The 15912-nt window shown below is 37.4% G+C and overlaps 1 protein-coding gene across 2 annotated transcripts in view; it reads left to right on the top strand.

Annotated features, from left to right (window-relative positions):
- Positions 1-15664, top strand: part of RAB18 (RAB18, member RAS oncogene family) — a 37953-nt gene extending 22289 nt beyond the window's left edge. The window contains exons 3-7 of one of the 2 annotated variants that reach the window (XM_081123194.1): positions 1355-1416; positions 7173-7245; positions 11487-11605; positions 11681-11747; positions 13730-15664. In XM_081123194.1, the coding sequence (XP_080979320.1) occupies positions 1355-1416; positions 7173-7245; positions 11487-11605; positions 11681-11747; positions 13730-13905 (497 nt within the window). In that variant the 3' untranslated portion in view covers positions 13906-15664. The remainder of the gene's footprint in view (positions 1-1354; positions 1417-7172; positions 7246-11486; positions 11606-11680; positions 11748-13729) is intronic. The other variant, XM_081123195.1, reaches the window with a different exon arrangement.
- The last annotated feature ends 248 nt before the right edge of the window (positions 15665-15912 follow it).

Below are 15912 nucleotides of genomic sequence, written 5' to 3'. Positions count from 1 at the left end.
AAAAACAGGAAATTATGAAAGAGAAAGGAGATTGGGGGAAGGGAGGGAAACAAACATTCTGGGAACAGTGAGTTTCTTTTCTTTGGTAAACTAATTTAGCCAGTAGCTAGCTGAAAGGCCAGCTTGCCCTGGATCATGCTGTCTGGGGTTATTAAGGGGAAGAAAGTTCTTCACTCTCTGAAAAACCTGAGAATTTAACTGTAGAATATGTATGATAGGCTGTCTCTCTGTAGTGTCTATCAATGGCCTTCATTTAGTACCTACACCAAGTCAGAACCATTTCTATCATTCAGATTTTCTTAGGTTTTGTTTTGTTTTTTAAAGCAATATGGATAAAAGGTACATAATTTCATATTTTTTATGTAGATGGTGTGGCATGAATTCTTTTTTTAATCTAGACCTGGTGAATACAAGATTATTTAACATGGGATTTTTTCTTTGTGTTTTTGTTATTTTGTTGCCGTCGTCGTTTTTGACTGCAAAGAAACTAAGGGTTTCCTTTGGACTGTGTAATTGGCACTGTCCTTTAACTAATGGTTGCACATCATTCTAGGCATGGCTTTATCAACTCCTTTATCACTCTAGCCCAAAACACCAAACTTTTTTTCTTAATCTTTGGCACACAGAAAGACCTGGCATAGAACATACTTTGAAATGCATTTTTATTACCTTATTTGTATATTTAATGAATTACCAGAAATCATTCAAGAATTACTAATATATTTCCTTATTGGTGATAGGTGTTCTATTAAGCATTTAGTATATGAGGGTGCTGTTCATCTTAGTTGTGGCTTTCTGAATTAATTGCGACAAACTAATAATAAGTAAGATCTTTTGAAACTTTCTTTCCAAGATTCTTGAGCTGATGTTTTCCCTCTGGCCAGTTGGGTAGACAGCATATTATATTTGATCATCTTTAAAGACATATGGGTAGTTATTGTTAATTTAAACCAGATGGCATGTGACAACTCTTTTTCCTGAAAAGGGAGAGGTTTTGGAGGAGTTGCTAGTAAAACCTCATGACTTCTTATGAAACTCTTCTTCTCTTTACATAAATTAATAGTAATAGAAGATTTTTACAGAACTCTGAGCCCCCCCCCCCCTTCACGTATGAAGATTCTTAGAGGGTTGGGCATAAACGTTTTGGTGTGTAAATTCTTTTTTTGAAATTGTGAAGTAAATCCTAAGGTGCTGAAATTTAGTGACACTTTTTCTTTTATTTTCACATTCATAACTCTAAGAACTTGGTGTGTGAATTAGGGCATTTGATAAAGTGGCTTTTCTGTTTCCTGGGTAATTGGTTTTAAAAATGTATTTTACTGCGATTCTTACCAAAATTTTCATTCTTTTCAAGGTGTTGACTTTAAGGTGAAAACAATTTCAGTGGATGGAAATAAGGCTAAACTTGCAATATGGGTAAGAGTTTTTAAAATGTACTTGTTATAAGTATTATACTATTTTAAAGAAGCAGATATTGATGTAGTAGTGTTCTATAGGTCAGTGAACAATTTGTATTAAATAACCTCTGGGAAATTTGATGTTGATTAAAGGGTAAGTAATAAATAGTTATAATTGAGTCATTAGATAGAGACTTGTTTTACTTAAATATATAATTCCACCCAGCTGGCATGGCTCAGTGGTTGAGCATCGACCCATGATCCAGGAGATCGCAGTTCGATTCCTGGTCAGGGCACATGCCCGGGTTGTGGGCTCGATCCCCAGTCGGGGGTGTGCAGGAGGCAGCCGAACAATGACTCTCTCATCACTGATGTTTCTCTCTCTCTCTCCCTCCTTTCCTCTCTATTAAATCAATTAAGATATTTTAAAATATATATATATATATATATAAAATCCCTTCAGAATATTGAAAAACAAACAAAATTATCTTGCCTGCCAGAGAAAATCATTGTTATTGAATCGATTTCTATAAAGTTTTAAAAAGACGGCTTAGACCGAATAAACATAACACTAAAGGCAGTTATTGGGGAGAAGGGAAATAAAGTCACACTTAGAAAAAATTATTTTTCATGTTTGTTAGTATAAATATTCATAAAATCTGAGTTTGCCAACTTTGGGTTTGTTGGTTTGTTTATGTATGTATGCATGTATTTTTAAATCCTCATCCGAGGATATGATTTACTGATTTTAAAGAGAGGGGAAGAGGTAGAGAGAGAGAGAAACATTGGTGTATGAGAGAAACATCCATCATTTGTCTCCCATATTTGCCCCACCAGGGATCGAATCCCCCACCTAAGTATGTGTCCTGACCGGAAATCCACCTGGCAACCTTTTGGTGCATGGGATGACTCTCCAACCAACTGAGCCACCCTGGCCAGGGCTGGGTTTATTTTTTCATATTGATTGCCCAGCCTTCTGAAAGTGCTGTGTATATATTATTACCTACGCTAAGGTTGTTTTTCTCTATATTCTCCCTTCATTTCTATTCCTCACATTCTGTTATTGAGCCTTTCTAGATCCTTTCTAGGCCTTTATACATCTCATCTTCAATAATCTCTTTTCCTTCTATAAAGAAATAAAACCACAGCCCTAGCTGGTTTTGCTCAGTGGTTAGAGTGTTGGCCTGTGCACTGAAGGATTCAGGATTCGATTCCAGCCAAGGGCACATTCTTGGGTTGCAGGCTCGATCCCTGGCCCGTCAGGGCACGTGGAGGAGGCAACCAATCAATGTCTCACATTGATGTTTCTCTCTCTCCCTTCCACTCTCTCTGAAAAGCAATGGGAAAAATATCCTCAGGTAAGGATAAAAAAGAAAGAGAGAGAGAGAGGGAAAGAGGGAAAGAAAGAAAAGTAAAAGCACAGGATAAAGATAATATGCTCTGCATCTTTTATCTTATAAAGATGCCATTTACACTTACTGCATATTCCTGTTTTGAAAACAAACACAAGCAAAAATCTGACTTCTGACTATTTAAGCTTATAAATTTTATAGTTGTTATAAATCCTGATCCAGTACTGTGTCACAGGGTTTTTTGCCCAAATTACCATACCTACATAAACATTTTTACAGGTGAATAGAAAATGTCAAGACTCAAACATCTGACCTAATTAAATGTTCACATTTAAAGTGTCAAAGTCATGGGCAGCACTTTAACACTAAAACATTTTTTGCTATAGTCTTTATTTTTAAAACTCTGAACTTTATGCCAATTTTAACAGGAATTGCAGTTCTGATTTTTATATTTTGTTCCATTAAAGCAATTACTGATGAAGACCAAAGGGAACAAAATTAATATTCAAATGGTTTTCTGCTAGTTCTGGAAATTATTTTCTTAAAGGATATTTTCACTATGCAAATAAAATGACTTTTTTCCTGTTATAACAAAAAGTCTTTGGACAGAAATATTTCATTCTTGGTCCTTGCCCTGATCTATGTCATACCGTCAATATTACAATTTGTTTTAGATGGTAAATCTACTTTATTTTATGCAGTTTTTAATTTCTGTTGTTTTGAGTAAACATGCAAATTGAATAATTTTTTCAAAATACATTTTTATTGATTTTATTTATTTTTTTAATTTTATTTTTGTTTAAAATATTACAGATGTCCCTTTTTTCTCCCCAGTGACCCGTTCCACCCCGTCCCTTCCTCCTCCCCAGTCCCTCTCCCCACCATTGTCCTTGTCCTTGGGTTGTGCATATATGCATATAAATTCTTTGGTTACTCTCTCCCCCTCCACCCACCCGTCCTCCTCCGTCCCTCTGACATTCGTCAGTCTCATCTATGCTTCCATGTCATTGAATCTATTCTGTTCATCAGTTTATTAAGTTCTTTAGATTCCACACATAAGCGAGATCACGTGATGTTTGTCTTTCTCTGCCTGGCTTATTTCACTTAGCATAATATTCTCCAGGTTCATCCATACTGTCCCAAAGGGTATGAGATTCTTCTTCTTTATAGCTGCGTAGTATTCCATGGTGTAAATGTCCCACAGCTTTTTTATCCACTCATCTACTGATGGGCACTTGGGCTGTTTCCAGATCTTAGCTATTGTAAACTGTGCTGCTATGAACATCGGGGTACATATATTCTTTCTGATGAATGTTTCAGGATTCTTAGGATACATTCCTAGGAGTGGAATCACTGGGTCAAACGGCAGCTCCATTTCTAATTTTCTGAGGAACGTCCATACTGTTTTCCATAGTGGTTGCACCAGTCTGCATTCCCACCAGCAGTGTACTAGGGTTCCCCTTTCTCCACAGCCTCGCCATCACATGTTGTTTGTTGATTTGTTGATGGTAGCCATTCTGACAGGTGTGAAGTGATACCTCATTGTGGTGTTAATTTGCATGTCTCTAATGATTAACGATGTTGAACATTTTCTCATGTGTCTCTTGGCCATCTATGTGTTCTCTTTGGAGAGGTGTCTATTCAGGTCCTTTGCCCATTTCTTAATTGGGTTATTTGTCTTCCTCTTGCAGAGTAGTATGAGTTCTTTGTACACTTTGGAAATTAGCCCCTTATTAGATACATCCTTCGCAAATATGTTTTCCCAGACCGTGGGGTTCCTTTGTATTTTGAGTCTGTTTTCTTTTGTTCTGTAGAAGCTTTTTAGTTTGATGTAGTCCCATATGTTTATTTTTTCTTTTGTTTCTCTTGCCCTAGGAGATGTATCAGTGAAAAGTCCACTCCGTGGGATGCCTGTGACTTTACTGCCTATGTTTTCTTCCAGGATTTTTATGGTTTCGTGACTTACATTTAAGTCTTTTATCCATTTTGAGTTTATTTTTGTGTATGGTAAAAGTTGGTGGTCTAGTTTAATTTTACTTGCATGTACCTGTCCAATTTTCCCAGCACCACTTATTGAAGAGACTGTTTTTACTCCATTGGATACTCTTGCCTCCTTTGTCAAATATTAACTGACCATAATGGCGTGGGTCTATTTCTGGAGTCTCTGTTCTGTTCCATTGATCTATATGCCTGTTGTTGTACTTTATTGATTTTAGAGAGAGGAAGGAAGGGGGAGAGAGGGACAGAAACTTCAGTGATGAAAGAGAATCATTGATAGGCTGCCTCCCACACACCCCCTGCTGGGGATTGAGCCTGCAACCTGGGCATGTGCCCCGACTGGAAATCAAACTGAAATCTCCTGGATCATAGATCGATGCTCAACCTCTGAACCACATTGGCTGGTCCAAATTGAATAAATATCAGGCAGGTTTTATAAGCAAAGAGAATTTTTGTAAAGAGAGCAATTATTTTATCTCAAAAATTTATTTCTTAGAAAGTTTAACTTTTTTTTAAATTCTCACCCGAGGATATGTTTTTACTGCTTTTAGAGAGGGAGGGAGAGGGGGATAGACAGAACTGTCACTGTGAAAGAGATCTGTTGCCTCTAGTATATACCCTGACTGGGGACCAAACCTGCAACCTGGGCATGTGCCCTGACTAGGAATCAAACCTGCAGCCTTTTAGTATACAGGATGACACTCCAGCCGACTGAGTCACACTGGCCAGAGCTAGAAAGTTTAATTTTAATTTTGTTACTTTTTCACTTCATTATTGCAGGGGTGTGGGGCGGGGGCGTAGTTTCTGTAGTGGTGATAATCTGAAAGCCAAGGACATCCTACATTGATGTAAGTTTATCTGGAAGAGCAGTGGATGTGCAGAATGATTTACATGAAAGTTATTTTCCTAAGTTTCTCTCCTGGGGCTATAAATTACCTCATATACTCTCTACCTTGTTGTTTTCTTAAAGCATTCTCTACTTTGGCCAGGCAAAGAAATTAGGTATTGCTGGAGCCTGGCACTACTGGTTTAAAATTTCTCTCCAATCTTATAAACCTCTTAGAGGTTATTAACACTTTTTATATGTAAAGGAGCTAGCTTCTGTTTGCTTCATAACTAAACTCGCATTTACAACCTTGGGGCTGGTAGCTAAGTTGACATTTGATATACATCTTTATTTTTTTTCAGGGTACTTTACATTAGCAAACTGCAAATTTTTTCTTTTTAAATTTCATTTTTCAATTAGTTTACATTCATTATTATTTTATATTAGTTTCAGGTGTACAGTATAGTGGTTAGGCAGTCGTAAACTTTATAGTCTTCCCCTCAATATTTTTAGTACCCACCTGTCACCACACATAGTTATTACAGTATTATTGATTATATTCCCAATGCTGTACTTTACATCCCTGTGACAGTTTTGTGACTACCAAATTATACTTCTTAATCTCTTAACCTTTTTCACCCAGTCCCCCAACTCTTGTCTTCTCTGGTGCAAACTTTTTCATAAAAGGCTGAATAGTAAATAATTTAGCCCAACACTGAGGCAGTACATAAGTAAATGGGCCTGGCTGTGTTCCAATAAAACTTTAATAGAACCTTATGTAATAAAACAGGTAGGTGGCTGAGGCAGCAGATTGCCAGCTGCTGCTTTACATAATCTTAGGTACCTTGAAGCCACAGTCCAAGGATGGTGTAAAGAAGACAGAGGAACCATCCTGGATGTAGAGACTTATTATTTTCCCCCAACAGAAGTTAAGCAGCTATCCTATGGTAGGACTTTCAGTAGGCACTGGGGTTAAAGTGGTGACTAAGCAAATGAGGTTCCTTCCTCATGAAATCTTAATTACCTGCTAGTGTACAGTTTATGTTTATCACCCCTAGCAGGAGTCAGAAATAAGGAGTGGTTTGGTTTTATGTGTTTTCCTAAAAGAAGATATATAGGAAACACTTTAAAAAGTCCACCCTAAAAGTTGCTTACGTAAAATAAGACACCCCTGTAATTCTCTTTAAATCAGTGGTTCTCAGTATTGATTCTATGTTAGAATCACCTGGGAAGATCTTAAAAACTTCCCTCAGTCCCTAGACCAGTTAAATCAGAGTATTTGTGTATTGGAACCTGTTTCTCAGGAAATTTCATTGTGCAGCCAGAGTTGAAAACCATGGCTTTCAATGAAATGGGTTTTATGTGTGATAAAAATCTTAAATTCAAAGTGGTAGAACACCTTTACTTAGTTGCATTTTTTGAGAGATGAGTCAGCATTTAATTTTATTTAATATAACATCATTAAGAGAACACATTTAAATTTCAAGTTTTAAATCAGCTTGTGCATTGATATTTTCAATAATGCTGTTTACTTTCTACTCTTAAATGTCTGTTATTTATACTTTGTTTTATTTAATAGTAATTGATTGTCACTTTTAGGATACTGCTGGTCAAGAGAGGTTCAGAACATTAACTCCCAGCTATTATAGAGGTGCACAGGGCGTTATATTAGGTAAGTTTTTACTTTAATATACTGTTTTATTTATTTATTTATGAATTTTGGAGGACTTTTATTAAAGCTGGGGACAGTGAAACAAGCAAGGGCTGGGGAAATGAGCCTGGGCTGGGCTCTTTAGGCTCACTAAAAAGTCAGAGAAAAGGGGGCCTTAGGGACAGGTTCAGGGGGCTTGCCCGGGATCAACTGCCACTGCCCATTGCTACCCTGGTTGCAAGCCTCGCCTCGTGGGGTCGCTTAGAGTTTAGGAGATGCATGCCTGTGGAGAAAGGGGGAAGATAAGGGAGGGAAGAGTGGGGTACTCCTGGGAGGGAGAGTAGGTACTGGGACCTTAGTTGTTGTTTTTTTAAATTTGTCTTTATTGTTGAAAGTATTACAGATGTCCCCTTTTCCCACCTTGACCCCTTCTACCCCACACCCGCCCCCACCCCTATTGTCTGTGTCCATGGGTTATGCATAATATGCATATAAATTCTTTGGTTAATCTCTTCCCACCCACCCACCTCTGCCTTCTCTCTGAGACTCTTCAGTGTGTTCCATGCTTCTGTGTCTCTGGATCTGTTTTATTCATCAGTTTATTTTGTTCATTAGATTCCACATATGAGTGAGAGCATGTAAAACTGAATCGGGAAGAATCAGAAAACCTGAATAGGCCAATAACAACTGATGAAATCAAAGCAGTAATCAAAAAACTCCCAGCAAACAAAAGCCCTGGTCCAGACGGCCTCACAGAAGAGCCCCACCAAGCATTCTACTTCCTATTATAGCAGCCTCTTTTTTCAAAAAAAATATCTTTATTGATTTCAGAGAGAGGGAGAGGGAGAAAAAGATAGAAACATCAGTGATGAGAGAGTTGTCATTGATTGGCTGCCTCCTGCATGCCCCCAACTGGGAATCAAGCCCACAGCCTGGGCATGTGCCCTGACCAGGAATCGAACTGCAATCTCCTGGATCCTAGGTCTATGCTCAACATCTGAGCCACTCCCAGCTGGGCTACAGCAGTCCCTTTTGAATGAGTCTTGCTGGATAGAATAGTCTTGGTTTCAGATCCATGCTTTTTATTTCCTTGAATACTTCATGTTATTCCCTTCTGGCCTGTAGAATTACTGATGAAAAATCAGCTGACAACTTGGGGTTTAGACCCCAGAGTTCTCAGTGGGAACCCCCCACAGCTGAGATCTCCCTATGGGCTTTCAGCTGCTGCCAGTGCCTCCACACTTCCTACCAGTTTCTATGCAGTCTCCACTTCTCCTCCTTGGTTATGAGGGTGCTCTTCAGCACGTCTTCAGTTGCAGTTGATTATTCAGGATGATTTTTCTATATTTTAGTTGTAATTCCAGTTTCGTCCTGGGAGAGTTCAGTGTAGCGTCCACGCAATCCACCTCCATTTTGGAATCTCTAATATACTATTTTAAAAATATTGTTGTTTACTACAGGAATTTCTGATTCTCCTTATGTGTGAAAGTCAATAAGTTTTTGTTTTATTTTTCTTTAGGGCTACTTTTGTGTAACTTGACATTATATTCATTTAATATTAATGAATATTGAAATTTACTGGTGGGGTGCTATATCCCCACCTGTTGCTGGTTGAAGTTGGTTTCTTAGGGCGCTTCTGGAATAAGAATTTCCAGAGCCCCCCACGGGAGGATGAGGTATTGTGGAACGTTTTATTTCTATGAAATTTCTGAGTTTCCAAGGCCCATCTCCTTCTGTCCCGCCAAGAAAAAAATCCCATTTTGTCTTCAGCAGAGCTAGGATTAAAGCCACTGCCCAGAACCTCCTTTCCATATTTGCACAGTCCAGTCCAGCATCTTGCTAGGTTAGCTTGTCCCATGTGCAGTACATTGCGTGTGGCATCGACATGGCTTCTAGGGCCACATGGCTAGGGATGGAACATGGGCAAGTGCAAGGAAGCAGGAGCAAAGCCAGAGGCATAAGAAAGAGAATTTCTTTGTCTGCAGATTATGTATTCCCAAATTTTTGTGGGCTTGCATTGGTTCTACTACTCTGGCCAATTAGTTTTGTTCCCAGGTTAGACTGACAGTCAAGCACCTTTCCTATGTCACCCCAACTCACTGCACATGCATCCATCTTTCCCTTTGTTGGACCCCTTCCCCCAGTGATCTGTGGGGAATGGTGGTTCCCTGGGGAGTATAAAGTTGCAGCCTCCTGGTGAAGCTTCCCAAATGACCATGCTTATAACATCTGGCCTTCCCTTTGCTCCTTTCCTGTTATTAATATTAGCTAATTACAGTGGTAACTTTTAAAACTTATTTTCAACCCTTTGGCATTAAAAAATAAAGATCAGACTGATATTATTTGATTTAAAAGCACATGTTAATAAGGAACTAATGAGGATTAGTCCTCATTAGTCTTGAGTAGTTAATTACCAGAAACTGATCTTGAGCAAGCAGCCTTTTTATCAGTCCTAAAAAATAGCACAAAGCACTTAACACTGTTGATTCATAATCACACAAAATTTAAAAACCAAATGTAGATCTCAGTGTAAGTTGTTGAAAAGTGCTTGTCCTTTTTTTTGGTCTTACATTCTTTTGTTATATATATACGTATACACACACATATATATGTAAATAAAAACATATGTGCAGATCTATTTTATGAACAATACTTGGTTCTATCAACTGATCATACCAAGGCATTCTACTGGTAATCTTTCCAAAGAAGATTCAGGTAAAATAGATATTTGTGTACTTCATGCACAATCAAAACTTGAGACTTAGTTACCGATTTTAGCTTTGAGGCCATACACACAATACAAAATATACACAAATTGGGTTAAGGTGATAAAAGTGGGCTGAAAGAAGCCACAGGATTCAGAACAATTAAACTGTATTTTGCTTGTCTTAGAGCCACAGTGTGGACAGCAAATGTAGGTATCGTGGGCATCACACAGCTCTTTCATTATAGTGTGCGAGGCGCTTATGAAATCTCTGGTGACTGCATGGCAGGTGGGTAAGCAGCTGATATGTCCTGCTGGAAGCTTCGCCAAGGGCTCATTTCTTCTCCATTTCGCCTTTCTTGGGTTCTTATTTCAGTTTGTAATCAGCCAGGGCAACCCTGATCGCATCTTCAGCCAGCATGGAACACTGCTGTAAGTTCCACTAGGGGAAGGCAGAATTCCTTGGCGATATCTGTGTTTTTGATGGTCAGGGTTTCCTCCACTGTCTTCCCTTTCAGCCATTCAGTGGCTAAAGAGCAGGAGGCAGTTGCAGAACCACAGCCAAATGTTTTATACCTGGCACCCACGATCTTCTCCTTTTCATCTACTTGAATTTGTAATTTCATTACATCACCACATGCTGGAGCCCCCACAGATCCTCCAACATTTTTAGATGTCTTGTCAAGAGACCCCACATTTTGGGGATTTTCATAATGATCAACAACCTTCCTGTGATAGAGCTGGGCCAGAGATGATAGATGCTGTGCTGGGAGGCGCGGAGGTGTGCAGGCCCGGCTCTGGAGCAGCAGGACCTACACCGCCCACCTCAGACACTGCTCTGGTCGCCATTGTCTTCAGGGCATGCTGAAAAGTGCTTGTTCTAAATGCTCCTAGGAAACAGTTTAAAATGAATATTGGTCAGTTGTGTGGGGAAATCTTTCATATTGTGACTTATGAAGCTTTGGTTTTACTTCTATTAATTTGACAGTGAGTCTTATTTTGGTTTTAGCATCTCCTAAGTGTAGAAAATACTGTAAATTAATAAAGCTCTTTATTTATTATAATGCAGAATAATGTGAAAGTGATAATAGAGACAGACAATCAGGATTCCACCTACTAACTTTACATAGTTTTTCAAATTCAGGTCTTTGTAAGAAACAAATTAACAGGGTCATAGATGATTAAATTCATGTAAAATTTTTGGTATTTTGTACAAATTTAAGCTGAAACACTTGATTTTTGGGTAAACTTATTTTTCTTGTTATGAATGGGGGAAGTAGTTGTTTTGCTTAAATTAATTTTCAGTTATCACACAGGATATAATTTAATTCCTTTCACAGTGTGTGTGAATAAAATTGAAATGTGTTTGTATTTGTATTTTTTTCGTATACTTGCTTGTTTCTTCCATCCAGATCAGTAGACACTGATTGTTAAGCATCAGAGGTTTCAAAAAACAAACTTATCTATATAGTAATGTTAGTTGCTATTTACATATCAAAAATATGATGTCTATCCTTCTTATTTTTAAATAATTAATAGATGACTCTTTTTACTTCAGTTTATGATGTCACAAGAAGAGACACCTTTGTTAAACTGGATAATTGGTTAAATGAATTGGAAACATACTGCACGAGAAATGACATAGTAAACATGCTAGTTGGAAACAAAATTGATAAGGTAAGAAGTTAGACACTTGACATTTTGGCTCTATATTTTGGTAGCTTTTTAAAAATCTTTGCATCTATCTTTTAGGAAAATCGTGAAGTTGATAGAAATGAAGGCTTGAAATTTGCACGAAAGCATTCCATGTTATTTATAGGTAGGTGTGTGAATATCATTTTATTATTAATGAGCAATTTAAAAATGGAATTTCTGCTAAATTTTTCTCTTTATGAATTACAAATGATATGTATTTAGTTTATAGTTGTCTTGTGCTATAAAATCTAACTATAGAATCAGGTTCTTTATATTTCCTTCTGTAATAAAAAATAGGATCACATTATATGAAGTCATACAGAACACAGGTCATTCCTCTCAGGGTGTAATGCCACTCAGTAAAGCCAGGCTTCCAGTGCTAAAGTTGTACCTTGCTGGTCCATGTGCTGGCAACAGTGGCACCACCTGGGAGCTTGCTAGAAATGCTTCATCTGAAGCTGTAACCAGATTTTCTGAATTAGAATTCGCATTTTAGTAAAATCTTCATATGATTCATATGCACATTAGTATTTTAAAAGCATGGTAGAGCAGGGGTTGGCAAACCTACAGTAGGTGCCAGATCTGACCCCATCATTTGTATTGGAATACAGCCACACCTAGTCACCTACATATAGTCTGTGGCTGCTTTTGGGTTCATGGCAGAGTTCAGTTACAGTAGAAACCATATGGCACAAAGCCTAAAATATTTACTATTTAGCCCTTTACAAAAAAAGTTTTCTAACTCTGTCATCTAGAAAAGTAGACCGCCTATATCAGAAGCACCTGAGGAGCTTTTTAAAATTACAGGTCCCTGGACCTTATCACAGGTCTGAAAGAAAGCCTAGAAGGCAATATATAAAAAACACCCTGGTTGATCCAAATGTGAAGCCAGCTTTAGGAATTACCAATTTAGCTATTCCATGGTGTTAGAATTTTCTAGGAATCAAGAAATTGATATGGGAGAACATCATATATAGGTAGAAGCAGGGTGCTATAAGTGGAAGGTATAGGGAATTTTAGAAAGGAACTCTATTGCATACTTGCTGGGTGTCCTTCATTTCAGTATTTATTAGTTTATTCAATAAATGTTGATTGAACACTGAGGATATAATAGTGAATAGAACAAACTTCCTGTTCTCATGGAGCTTATGTTCTAGTTTGGGAAACAAGTAAGTAATGCTCTGAAGGTAATAAAACATTGTAAGGAGAGAGGACAACTGGCATGGGAACTGATTATTGAGAGTTCTTTAAGGCAATGACATTTTTTTAAAAAATATATTTTTATTGATTTCACAGAGAGAGGAAAGGAGAGGGAAAGAGAGAGATAAAAACATCAATAATGAGAGAGAGTCATTGATCGGCTGCCTCCTGCACGCCCCCGACTGGATCGAGCCCACAACCCGGGCATATGCCCTGACTGAGAATCGAACTGCGATCTGGATCTCAGTTCCATGCTCAACCACTGAACCACACCCGGCCTGGCAAGGCAATGACATTTGAGCAAGAAACACTCATATGAAGACCTAAAGGGAAAGCATCTCAGGCTGAGAGAATAGCAAATATTTCCTGAGGTAGGGACCAGTTTAATGTATTTAAGAAACAGGAAGAAAGCTTGTGGACTGGAGCAGTGTATGTTGGGGGAAAGGGTGGTGATAATGGGAGGTGAGATTTAAAAGGTCATGTTGGACCTCACAGGATATGGTAAAGAAATAGATTTTATTCAAGTGTGGTGGAAAGCAAGGGAGTAGTGCTGTGACCTGATTTTCTTTAAAAAAAGGACCCATTTGTGTAGAAAATGGACCATGAGAAGCAGAAGCAAGAGGCTAGTTAATCTCTTAATAGACCAGATGAATAAAGCTGGTTGCTTTGACTGCGGTGGCAGTGGCAGGTGGTAGAAAGTTCACAGATCTGGGAGATGCGTTAATGGTAAAGCTGACAGGCATTGAGAGTTGGAGGAAATTAACCAATATTAAACCTGTCGGGGGGGAATTGTTGATTTGACTCTTTACATATTGTCAGCTGATATTTATGCCATAATAGTTTCCCGTAAAAATATAGACATATGACCAGAAGGAATATACTATGACATTTTCCCTTGAATTTCAGAGGCAAGTGCAAAAACCTGTGATGGTGTACAGTGTGCCTTTGAGGAACTTGTTGAAAAGATCATTCAGACGCCTGGACTGTGGGAAAGTGAGAACCAGAATAAGGGAGTCAAACTGTCACACAGGGAAGAAGGCCATGGAGGAGGAGCCTGTGGAGGTTATTGTTCTGTGTTATAAACTCTGGGAAATGCCATATTTGATCAGATAGTGACATCTTTCTGTATATAAACTCTTTAACTGCTATTTTAGGGACCTTGCAGTTTGCACATATTTGTTTTGTATCATGGCATAAAAAAGAAATCTCACTCATTGGCTTTCCCAGGTAAAATGTTATTTATGGTAAGCATGCACAGTTTGCAGTCTACAGTTTTTTTATGTAACATAAAATTGGTGTACTTTTATAAGTACACTTGATTTTATGATATACATTTATCATGTGATTTTTAAAAATCCACCTATCTAATTATATATGTGAGAACAAGGTCTACTTTTGTTGTTCTTTTTGCTTAAATACTCCTATCAATTACTGAATTAATTGGTATATAGAACTCCTAGAACCACTGGGCCATTACAGGTATCCAACCTGGTGAATTTCTTCAAGAAAAACAAAGAGCATGATTCCACAGCTTCCCTAGGATGTTTGCCGACAGATTCTCCTTTGGTACTAAGCAAAATTCTCTTTACAGGATGTAATCCAGGCCAGTTTATAATTAAATCTCTGTTTTGATGATGCTTCTAAAATAGCATTGATATGTTAAAGAAGTTTGATCTTTTTAAGTCAATGAGTAGCTCAGTTGCTTAACTGGAGTTTTAATTCTGTGATATGTACATTGGATTCATGACTCTTTGTGCAGCATTTTTAGTTATGTGGTGGTTGGCAAAATGGCAATAAGGTTTTCCCCATTTTGGTTGTGGAAAGACATGAGTAGTATGTTTATGTGGCTCATGTTAGTACTTACACTTTTAAACCAACACCTTTTTTTATAAATGTTGGTGGTGGTTGTCCAGGTACCTCCATTGTAGCTTGTGTAATGTTTATGAATAGCTGTATCTTATGACTTCCATAAATGGCTTGTCTGTATTAAAAAACCTATGTGTTTTGAGGGTTGGGATAAAAAACACTATATGACAATTTGAGAAAGACATATTGCTTCCAGATTTTGATGGGTGTGGGAAAACACTGTTGCAATGAAAATCTTGGTAATTTATTGTAACAAGTAGTCAATATTTTATTAAAACTTACCTGTACAGACTAATAAATCTTTCCAACACTATCAGTTTTCTAACCTCTAGCTATTGTATATTGTATTTTTTTTTACACATACTATTTAATTCACATTGACCTCTGCTATTTAAGCCTCCAAATAAGTAATTTGTCTTTTCAGACAGGTCAATCACTATAATATCCTTCACAGTAAGATCCTTATATTAATTTCTAGGCATTTTGTTCTCTGTATGTAGTTGCAAAGGATAAGCATCTTTGTGGATCATCTTTGCAATACATGTGATAATGGATTTACTTGAAGTTGAGTTCTTTCTGAAATGTCCACCTTCATATAAAACTTACATTCTACATTATTCACACTTGTTAGACCTCATTACATGTAATTAAAAGTTCTATATAGTATGTATGTTTTTACCAAGTATAAAACATTTACTACTTTGGAAAAAGGTAGCCAATACATGTACTTAGGATTTGTTCGTGTTATGTTAAAACTGTAGATTTGAATATTCATGTATCTATATTGACAAGACATTTCTGTTTATTGCTCTTTGCTCCTTGGGCTATATAATAATCTTCCTGTACCTTGTATTGTTGCCTTGATTTGATCAGAATTTGGATACATGAGTCACTTAACTTTTTAAAGCTAATTTTGTTTGATTTATATTGTAACCTTTTATAGTTTTTGAATAAATATAGCTTGCTTTCCCTAGATGCATTTGTTCAGGAAGTATTATACATTTCCCTATTACTCTCATCAGCTGAAGAACCTCTGAATATAATGTTATTCAAATTCTATTGTATTCTATGGCTTTCCCTTTACTATTTTGTTGCAAGCTTATTGTTTCACGGAGGAGGTTTTCTAAGAGAAATAGTTGTAATATCTAAAATTAGCCACTGAAAAGATTTTGTTAATTTTATTTTCCAATCATTTGAAGTAGTTTTAAAGTACTTTATGGAGA

The sequence above is a fragment of the Miniopterus schreibersii genome, assembly GCF_964146895.1.
Source record: "Miniopterus schreibersii genome assembly, chromosome: 1".
Taxonomy (NCBI): Eukaryota; Metazoa; Chordata; class Mammalia; order Chiroptera; family Miniopteridae; genus Miniopterus; species Miniopterus schreibersii.
Note: the sequence above shows the minus strand (reverse complement) of the source record. Positions and strands in the feature narration are given on the sequence as shown.